At 40.9% G+C, this 9,502-nt stretch overlaps 1 protein-coding gene across 2 annotated transcripts; it reads right to left on the bottom strand.

The window, feature by feature from the left end:
- Positions 1-1,267: 1,267 nt before the first annotated feature.
- Positions 1,268-8,619, bottom strand: stx2b (syntaxin 2b). Of its 2 annotated transcripts, XM_057033799.1 has the most exons (11): positions 8,220-8,619; positions 8,072-8,149; positions 7,860-7,959; positions 5,824-5,898; positions 5,676-5,749; positions 5,394-5,502; positions 3,683-3,756; positions 3,460-3,597; positions 3,106-3,216; positions 2,921-3,019; positions 1,268-2,105 (listed from the first exon to the last, which is right to left on the bottom strand). In XM_057033799.1, the coding sequence occupies exons 1-10, from the start codon at positions 8,247-8,249 to the stop codon at positions 2,924-2,926; spliced, it is 885 nt and encodes a 294-aa protein (XP_056889779.1). In that variant the 5' UTR covers positions 8,250-8,619; the 3' UTR covers positions 1,268-2,105; positions 2,921-2,923. The 2 variants fall into 2 exon arrangements, with proteins under 2 accessions (XP_056889779.1, XP_056889780.1); XM_057033800.1 differs by lacking the exon at positions 2,921-3,019 and having other exon boundaries at positions 8,220-8,616.
- Positions 8,620-9,502: the final 883 nt, after the last annotated feature.

Raw genomic sequence — 9,502 nt, 5'->3', positions numbered from 1 at the left:
CTTCCATAACCCAGTGGGACTGGGATGGTTTGACCCCACTGCAGGACTGTGGCTGTGATCACAGGGTGGTCTGGGTTTATCCCTTGGAGGACTTGGGTGGGCCATGGTGGTTGGGTGGTGGTACTGGTAGGAGGTGACGTGCTCTTGTTCTCCCCTGGTTGATGAGAGGGGGCCTCTTCTGGTGCCTCGTGTCTCCATTTCTTGTCCTTGCACCTACAGCACAACAGGAAATGATTCCACAGAGTCCATTTTTGGCCAAACTGTACTGACTCAGACTGCTTCTCATTAGTTTAAGTGACCAAATCTTCTCTTTACGCAGAGTGTCTCTCTTTCAAAGAGTTCTTTTTGGTTTTTGTTCTTTAATTTGTGAAACTGCAGCTCATTTTTCCCGAATGCGCTAGCAAAGTAAACTTTGTTTTACCTTTGGCACATCCACTTTTAATAGGAGGTTATATACTAGCATAGGACTAAAAATCAGTAACCCATTATAACAGTAACAGGAAAAGAAAAGCGAGGGTCCAACAAAGAAATTCATTCAACAAAATATTGATTACAATCTGATGACGGCTCAAACAAAAGAGGAGTGTTCCTTTGTGTATACTGCATCTGTACATATAAATCTAGTGTCTATGTGTGAGTGTAAGAATGCTTGCGGTGTGTGTTAAACGACTGTGTCACTTCACCACTTGGTGTAATGAAAGGGATGCTGTAAAACCCAACACACCAATCCAGACCGATCTATCATCCTATGTAGTGTCAGATTGTTTCAGCTGGCAGGAACTTTGAGGAAACCGGAGAAAAGCGTGAGATGTGTTGGTAATCAAGATTTATTACTTTAGCACATATGTCTGTTGTGTTGCTCGCTGACCTGAAAGTACCTCCAGCTCCTGCACACGTTCAGGTCATTCCTTGGTATTTCCCTTTAAGTGCACATTTGCTTTGATGTGATTTGAAGAGAAAAAAGAATTTTCCCTCCGGGAGCTACAGTTCTTTGCTTTCTTAGCTAATCTTGTTGGGTTGATTATGCAGACCTGCAGCACTTCCTGTAATATGTTATTAGTGCTGCAGTAAACATCATCCCTGCTTTCATAGTGTTTTTCTGTAGTGTTTGGGAATGTTTTAAAGCTGGAAAAGTAGCCAGACTCAACATGATTATTAATATGGATTATTTGTGTAATCGTGCCTCTCTCCCAGTGACTGCTCAGATAAGATCCAGTAGGCCTGTCACTCTCAGTAAGTTATTCCTCAGTACAGATATACACAAACATTCTTTTTTCTTAGTTTTTAATTTTAAAATGCACATATCAAAAGGGAAAGGGGTGAATTTAATAACCTATAAATCATCCAATGGTTGCAGGCTTTTTCTTATTTTATCTCAAACAAAGTTGATTTGGAGTCTTTATAGTCTTTGTTATAGTATGTATATTTTAAATCTATTCCTTAGGTGTAGATTTACATTCAGTTTTGCTATCAGTTCATCTGAATTACTTTTACAAAGTGACAAGAACATGTGGAATATAACCATAACTGGGAAAAAACATAGCTAAAAACTTAAATATGAACAAGTACAATAATCACTGTGGCTACTGACTCAGAACAGAGGGGAAGGAACTGGCTGGCTGGATTTAGTGTGAAGAACTATATTCTGTCTTCTTATTCTGCTACACACAAAGAAATTATATCGTGTGGCTCAATACCAGTCACCATGACGACTGACATAGTCAACAACAAAAATAACAAAAACAACATTGGTGATATTAGCTTCGGAATTTACCTGTGCTTATATCTGTATCATCAGTTTATGCTAAGCTAACCGAACAGATTTCGGAGGAATTTTGTGTTGTGTCATTCTCAATAAAATTGTTAAGACCACAGAACACATCACAAAGGTGTCTTAATGGTATCTTGAGGTGTAGTATTGTAAAATAACATCTGGGTGGTCCGAAAACGGTCCTTTATGTTGCTGATATGAAGCACTTCACAGCTACAGGAGCTGACGACAGCTTTTGGTGCCAGGGTGGACGCCGTCACTCAAACACACCAACTACTATGATGAGTAAAAGGAGGAAAATGGCAACTCCACAGGTGGCAATGCAGAGGCGTTTCTGTCAAAATCACAACAGCAGCCGAGTCATTCCTTTTAAAATTTAGCAGAAAAATTCACATGAATATAAAAAGGTGATGCATTCACAATACTGTACCTGTGGCTGAAAGTATACAGCCAAATTAAAGAATACACAAATGTAATATATGTGCTTTGTGGGCATTCATGAGTACTAGGCAGCATGACTATTGATATTCGGGCCAAGATTAAAGGTGTGTGGGTGTTTATTAAGCTTTGAGACTTGCGTCACCTGATCTTTCCTAATGGTGACTGTAAACAAGACGTGAGCCGAATAAGATCTGATACCCCTGTCAAAGTTTTCTGAGAGCTCAATGTGCTGCTCTCCTAATTTCCCTCTGAAACTGTACAAACAAATATAATTCACTGATATTGTTTAGAACACTGAAAATAGTGTTTCATGTTTAACCTGATCCATTTTGGAGATCATCTTCTTCTTAAGTGTTCAAATTAACAGACTTTTGCAGGCCACTGAACAAAAATTAGCTACATTCTGAGCGGGTTGATTCAGCAGAATGCAGCAATTCTATAAGAGTCATTCACAGATTTGAATCATAAATCTATTATGGAGGGTGGTGGTGGTAGCTCAGTCGGTAGGGGACTGGCCTGAGAGGCAGAGGGTTCCTGGTTCCAAGTCCCAGTGTGGGCAAAACATGGAAGGTATTCAAATTCAAAAATCATTTTCAAAAGTGTGTTTGACTATTGCACACAAAAACAGACAGAGAGATGAAGAAACAGACCATTAATGAGGTGAGTGCGTGATAAAAGAGGAAAGGGTTAATGCAGAGGAAGCATTACCTCTTAGACGGGACGTTTAATTAGTCCAACAGACAGGCCCACAATTAGTGCAATGACAGCCAGCAGGATCAAGAGAGCCAAGGCAAGAATAATGTATTTCTGTGAAGACGATGGTTAACAGTATTTTTAAAGCATTAACAGTTGATGTGTTTAACACTTTAAGCATCAGTAAAAGAAATACACACCCTGCGCGACTTCTTCTGCCACCTCACCGCCTTTTTGGTCTCTTCCTTTGCACTGCTGATGTATTCAGTGGCATTGGACACATTATTCTCAATGTTGTTCACCATTTCTCCCTGGAGATATAAGAAGCAGGCTGAGTGTTTTTATGTGTACAGTCTTTACTTAGTACTGACAATGACACATATGAAAGGAACCCAATAGAACACTTAAGTAGAACAAAATCACAAGAGGAAACAGGCAAAAATATGTAGGCAAACTAAAAGTGATGATGTGTGTTGATTTTGCCAGAATAGAATTGGTTTCAATTTACAGGAGCTGATACAGCGTAGATGTTAAATATGAATTTCAGAGGCTACCTGAGTTTCTACTAGCATTGCCATGTCCATGAACATAGCGTGGAGCTCCCGGATGCTTGACTCCAGGCGAATGATGTCCTGGTGCCTTGACTCTATCTCGTTCAGGGCCTGACGTGTGATCTGAGAATCTGAAATAATCTGAAAGGAGAAAGGTTGCAGCTCAGTGTGTCGTGCTTCCCCTCTACCACTAGATGGCAGCAGCAGGTAAAACCTGAGGCCTTACGTCAGACGTGAAAATGGATGGATTCCCACTCTCTAACATGTCCTCTAGTTCCTCGTTTGTGGTCACTCTCCCAGCTAAAACAATAAATAACAGACAATCCAAAATGATTAAGCTGTCATCATCATATCACAAAAAAAGCTCAACATGTACACACAATATATATTTTAAGACAGTTTGAGAGCGAGAGGATCCTTATGCTTGCTTTAATGTTACATGAAACATCAGTAGATGAGTATCTGTAAGGTGACTGAGTGATGATTATGCAGCAATAGCTGGTGGGAAACAGTGAGGGGATTGGTTATTCTGGGCGCATAACACCATCAACATCCAGAACAAAATGTCTGATTTACCAAAAGACTGAACCACTGAGAGTATTTTGAGCTTTAGCACAATGCCTACACAAGCCTGGTGAAAGCATGGCACTTCCTGCACAGCACACACATACAAGTGAGTTCATGCTATCATCTCTCCTCACACTTCTGCTTTGAGCTGGCATTAAAGCGGGGCCGGTGGACTGGGCTTTCCCTGTACACAGTTGAAGCTCCAGTCTTTCATTTATGTCAACAACGATAGTAAATATCCACGCTGAGCCCTCTCACTCTATACTGTTGTGTTATTAATCCCAGTATGACATCTTTGTCTGACAGTGCTGTGCAAACTCCTGCGCTAAATCCCAGTTAAGAACCCTGACTACAGGTTTAACAGAAAAACAATCACTCTGGGTAACCAGGAGGCCAAAGTTCCCCCAGGAAGTCAGAAATATACTGCTGAGCAAACTAACAAAGGTTGTATAAGCTCTGTTGTAGTTGACCACAAAGATTTGTTATTACCATAAATAGATTAAAAGCTAAGTGTTTTCCTAGCATTAAAGCTGTACCAGCGGGCTGCTAATTTAAATTATGTTGATGGATGGCGGTATATATTTCCTTTTTTGACTTCTTTTGCTTTAATCAGATGGGTTTGATTTAGAGGAGTTTGAGGAAGAAGAGGATCTGAGAAAGGTTTTCTGCTGTTGTGCAACAGCTTCCCGCGAGACCCTGACTGTATATTACCTCTTGGCTCCTCTGAGAGTCGCACATAGCAACACACAGATACGCAAACACACAAATCCTAATCATTCTAACATATGGAAATGCTATTAAGACTCTTCATTCTTCCTTAATGCCATTTCCTGGTGCAGCAGCAGAGGTCGGGGTTCACAGCTAAGGCAGATGAACTGCTGTTGCGTAGCCTGTTTCCGTGGTGATAGAAACACAGCCAGCCGTCTCCAATATCAGGCTCCTCCACCTGAACTGGAGCCTCTCATTAAGGCCAGCCGCAGGGACTCTGGGACACCAGCTTTTTTTTTTTCTATTCTCTATTGTTACTCATACGTGGATCATGCAAACACACCTGATACAGGCTGTCTTTGCAGTGGAATACAAAGCAAAACACAAAAACACCTCTGATGGACTTTTTCTGAACAGAAGCCTTCCAGAAAATTCTAATAATCCTGCAGCCCATGTCTGGAGGTCAACAGTCAGACAGAGGCAGACAGGAAACCGGTGTGGTCTGTTTCCTGGAACTTTAAGGTTGAATTTTTGCCAAAGGATTCATTTGCTATCAAATCCAAAGCCTATGAAGAAGAATGTGCAGCATGTTTGGACTGTCAAAGACCTTTTTCCTGCTCTCGCAGTCTCTCTGATCTCAGGGTCTCTTATTGGTCACTCACTGATCTCCAGTTGTCGCTGGATCCTTCCTTTGCTTCTTTCCCGAAAGGACACTTGAGTCTCATTGTACTGCGTCATGACATCAACAAACTTCCTGGACAGAACTGTGTGCTGGGAAAAAAAGACAGAAGCAGAAGTCAAAGGTGTTAGCATACAGAAGCAAACAACAAAGGCAGGCATACCACTGAGCAAAAATCTGATCAACAGGGTTCGTTTCTGTCGTTAAACATCCGCTTCATGTTAAATGTGACACAGACGTTTCCTGATTCTGGGCTGATTCTGACCTGAGTTTTCTGGATCCTGAAGTCCACTGAGGCTCTGCTGACAGCATCATCTCTGGGCATACTTTGTTCCATGGCTGCAGGGACACTTTTATGTTATACTGCAAGAATATACAGTATGAATGTATCACATCAGGGTGGGTTGACTCACATTTCAGTTTGGTCCGAACCACGTTGGCATTCCCTTTGATATCGCTGGTCAGGGTGTCCAGCTGCTCCTTTGTGCCTTCAAAAAAACACATGGATAAATCTTCAGAGTGACACTGAACATTACAAATGAGGCAAAGGCAGGAAATGGCTAAAGAAAGTATATCAGAGAGTAGTTGGGATTTGTGAATGAGACACAAAATTGGTCAAATCGGTGCCAACTGAGGCAAAATGGAGCAGATAATTTCACTATTTTTGTTACTGCCCTAAAAAAAATCACATTACTAATGCTGTTCTTCAGCTGGTGTATTTTGGCACACTTTTTAGTCAAATCATGTAACAATGAAATAAAATGTACCTGTTCTTATCACCTCTACCTTTTTTGTTTTTACCATTGCTGCTTTAAGCATTAAATGCTGATCACCGTTCTTCTTCTTCTAAGCTTGACAACAACCCATTTAACATATTTTCCCAGAATGCATTTCACAGACCAAAAGAGAGCATTTTTATATGGGAGTTATAGGACAGATGAGGATCATTGGTGACTCCACGATTATTATAGTCAAACAAGAGGCTAAAGAAATGCCACCCGGAGGACCGACGTTCTCTCCTCCTGACGAGTTTAGAACAAACCCAGTGACTCCCATTTTCAGTCCTCTTAATTGAGGTGATTTTTCTAGGTGCTCTGTTAAAGCATAAAGACAGGTTTCATGGATAAATAGTGTCCTCAGCCTAGCAAGGGAAATTATTCCAAGCTGCTGAATACAGTTTTATAAAGGAAGCGTCAAGGTGAAAAAGATTGGTCCAAGTACAAAGCCAGGTGGAATTCCAGGACCCACACTTCTACTTCTGCCCTTCTAATTTTTCTGATAAATATGATCTAAAGCAGTCTGTTCTCTAAACCATGGCAGAAGGCCCTGATAATCTTTTGCAAAGCCAGTACTGAGGTCCAGCAGACCCAGTATAGAAGCCAGTCCAATCTGACGCTATCATAGTAACTTTAACACATGCTGTTTCTGTGCTGTGATGACCTCTGAAACCTGACTGAAACATCTTAACCATACTGATCCTCAGTAGGTGGTCACATACTGTAGTTGAATCTCCATGACCCTCTGAAGAACTTTAAAGATAATGGAAGTTTAGGCCTACAGTTTGCTAACGTAGCTGGATCAAGTGGTGCTTGATCAAGCATGGTCCGATTGCTGTGTTTTTGTAAACCAGGGTTTCATAACCTGTTGCTAAAGAACAGATAATATGGGGAAGAACAGAGCTGCTAATAAAGGGCAAAATGTCCCTCGTTAAGTGTGTCAGGATGGGTTACTATTCTATTTTGGGAGAAAACCACTTCCTTTGTAATTTTTGAACTTTCTTTTTGAGGGTCCTGATCTGTGAATTAGACCAAGGACGAGATTCCTCTGACTGACTATCTCCCTTCTCATCGGGTGACAGTATAAAAACAGGCATCTTCTGTAATAAAACTGTCCTTTCAGTAGGTAGAATCCATAATTATGAATCCAAATATAATAAAAGGATGATGTAACAGAAGCAGTTTCTGAGGGAACTCTGATATGTTCAACCTCATATGGCCAGATTTAATGTGTTTAAAACTAAGAGTTGCTTTAACTGACCACTAATTGACTCTAATAATGTGATAAGGCCATTCTTAAGGTTGTCATTACAGTCACAGACAGTCCTTGTTCTTTACTCCACTGAGAGCATCTTCTGTATATAGTTTGCATTACTGTGGATGTTTAGCACTATAACTGCTACAAAATAGAATATTATGAATATAGACTGACACCCCTTTGAGCAAGGTACCGTGCTCACATAGGGCCCTGCGATGAATAACAACTCTCTCAGGGGGGAACCTGCCTTCGCCCATATGCAGCTGGGATCGGCCCCAGCAGCCTCGCCGTGACCCTGACAGGGATGCAGTGGTCAAGAAATAAAAAAAAATAACAAGTTGTGTCAAAACGCCATCTGTTGGTAAAGTTATCTCGACACACAATCCGACACACATGCGCGCGCACACACACTTACTGTTGTTTGTGTTGGGTGCAGAAAGGATCATACTGTGGATCTTCTTCACTTCATCAACTTGGTGGGATATTTTGTCAATGAGACCACGAACCTCTTCCACCTGTCAAAGACCAGCTCATCATTAGCATTCACAGACTTACACACACACACACACACACACACACACACACACACACAAACCAGTGAATGTATAGGCTACATCTGAAGCGTACCCTTCTGAAGAAGCTCTCCATGAAGCCATCGGGACAGTCCAGTGGGACGGAGTCATCCTCCTCCACTTGTGTTCTAGTCTGTGCAGAAAATAAATCGTGTGTCTCTAATGTTTAGATCCATTTGTGCGTTGAGATTTTAGACACTTACCGTGGCCAGTTCAGCCAGTCGATCCTTCATTACACCGATCAGATCGCCTCCTGTCCCGGTAACTCTAGTAAAACATCCGCTGGATCATCCTGGAGGTCCTCATGTGTACAACAACCACCATATTAGACAGAGATCAATTCATAAATATAAACAAGCAGGTCTAAATTTTCATATTCTACCAACGACTAGATAAGAAAATCATGAATTTTGACAAAAGTCTCCGGTGAAGTTTCAGCTCCAGTGATGACTGCCGGATACGCCTTTCCTCTCACCTCTGCCACCTCTCCCTATTCCTCCGCCCCAGGGGGCAAAAACTAGTCCAGCGTTACTTTCATTCGACCCCGCAGCATTGTGATAAAATAAAATATGATCCTCTTGTGGAAATACCATCCCGCTTAAAAGAAAAGCTTTTACGCCTCGTTTGGCCTGATTATCGACATTTTAAAACGCTCCATTTCAGTTTGACAATAAAGTTGAAGGATGAATAAATAATACAGAGATGGGGCAATCGGATGAGCCGGCTCTTTGAAGTACAGAGACAAATTGTCTAATAGAAAAGCTTAATTATTTAATACTTTATCATCGGGGTGACAAAATAATCTAAAACAAATTCGCCACAGCTCAATGTAAGATGGTTAAGTGTCAGCAAAAATACAGGTAAAAGAAAATATATAAAATAGAAATGTCATTGCTTCGAACTTGGAGGTGGATATTTCTTTGGCTAATAGTTGTATGTTTTTGAACAATAATTCGTAATATCGATAATAATGTCATCTATAGAAAAACGTCTGACGTGGAATAACTTGGGAGCCAAATGAGCGACTCCTTTTGCAGAAGTGGAATTAAAAAGAAGTGTCAATAGTTCCGCCACATGGGGGCGCTGTTGACCCTGTTATAGAACCACCAACCTCAGCACGCAGCGACGCCTGTGTTCAGTAAAAGTGCAGGAAAATACGTGGCTTTTAGTTAATAATCTTTTTTTAAAGTAGTCAAGACATGCGGGCTACTTGAGTGAAAGTACAGATGCGAATTTAGTTTAATTTAGTTCAAGGGCAGCTTGTCCATATTAATACTCTTGACATTTAATTTATCTTGACTTTTTTTTTAGGCAAGGGCCTTTTATTAAAAATAGATGAAGTAGAAACATACAGGAGAAAATCGTACTTGATATTTTTCAAGAAAGAACAAGAACGGCTGGGCAGAGTTTCGTGAACCCTAATAATCCACAATTTGAGTGAATCCTATTGTAACTAAATTGTAATGCAGTGTCATTAAATCTATTG

Source organism: Takifugu flavidus, chromosome 5, assembly GCF_003711565.1.
Source record: "Takifugu flavidus isolate HTHZ2018 chromosome 5, ASM371156v2, whole genome shotgun sequence".
Taxonomy (NCBI): domain Eukaryota; kingdom Metazoa; phylum Chordata; class Actinopteri; order Tetraodontiformes; family Tetraodontidae; genus Takifugu; species Takifugu flavidus.
Note: the sequence above shows the minus strand (reverse complement) of the source record. Positions and strands in the feature narration are given on the sequence as shown.

Bases quoted from the DNA above. Each gene is read 5' to 3' on its own strand.
- stx2b (XM_057033799.1), bottom strand. From the start codon at position 8,249: ATGAAGGATCGACTGGCTGAACTGGCCACG. The intron at 8,150-8,219 runs GTAAGTGTCTAA...TTTTCTGCACAG, and splicing joins GACTGGCTGAACTGGCCACG to ACTAGAACACAAGTGGAGGA. The intron at 3,020-3,105 runs GTGTGTATTTCT...TCGTCTTCACAG, and splicing joins GGCAGAAGAAGTCGCGCAGG to AAATACATTATTCTTGCCTT.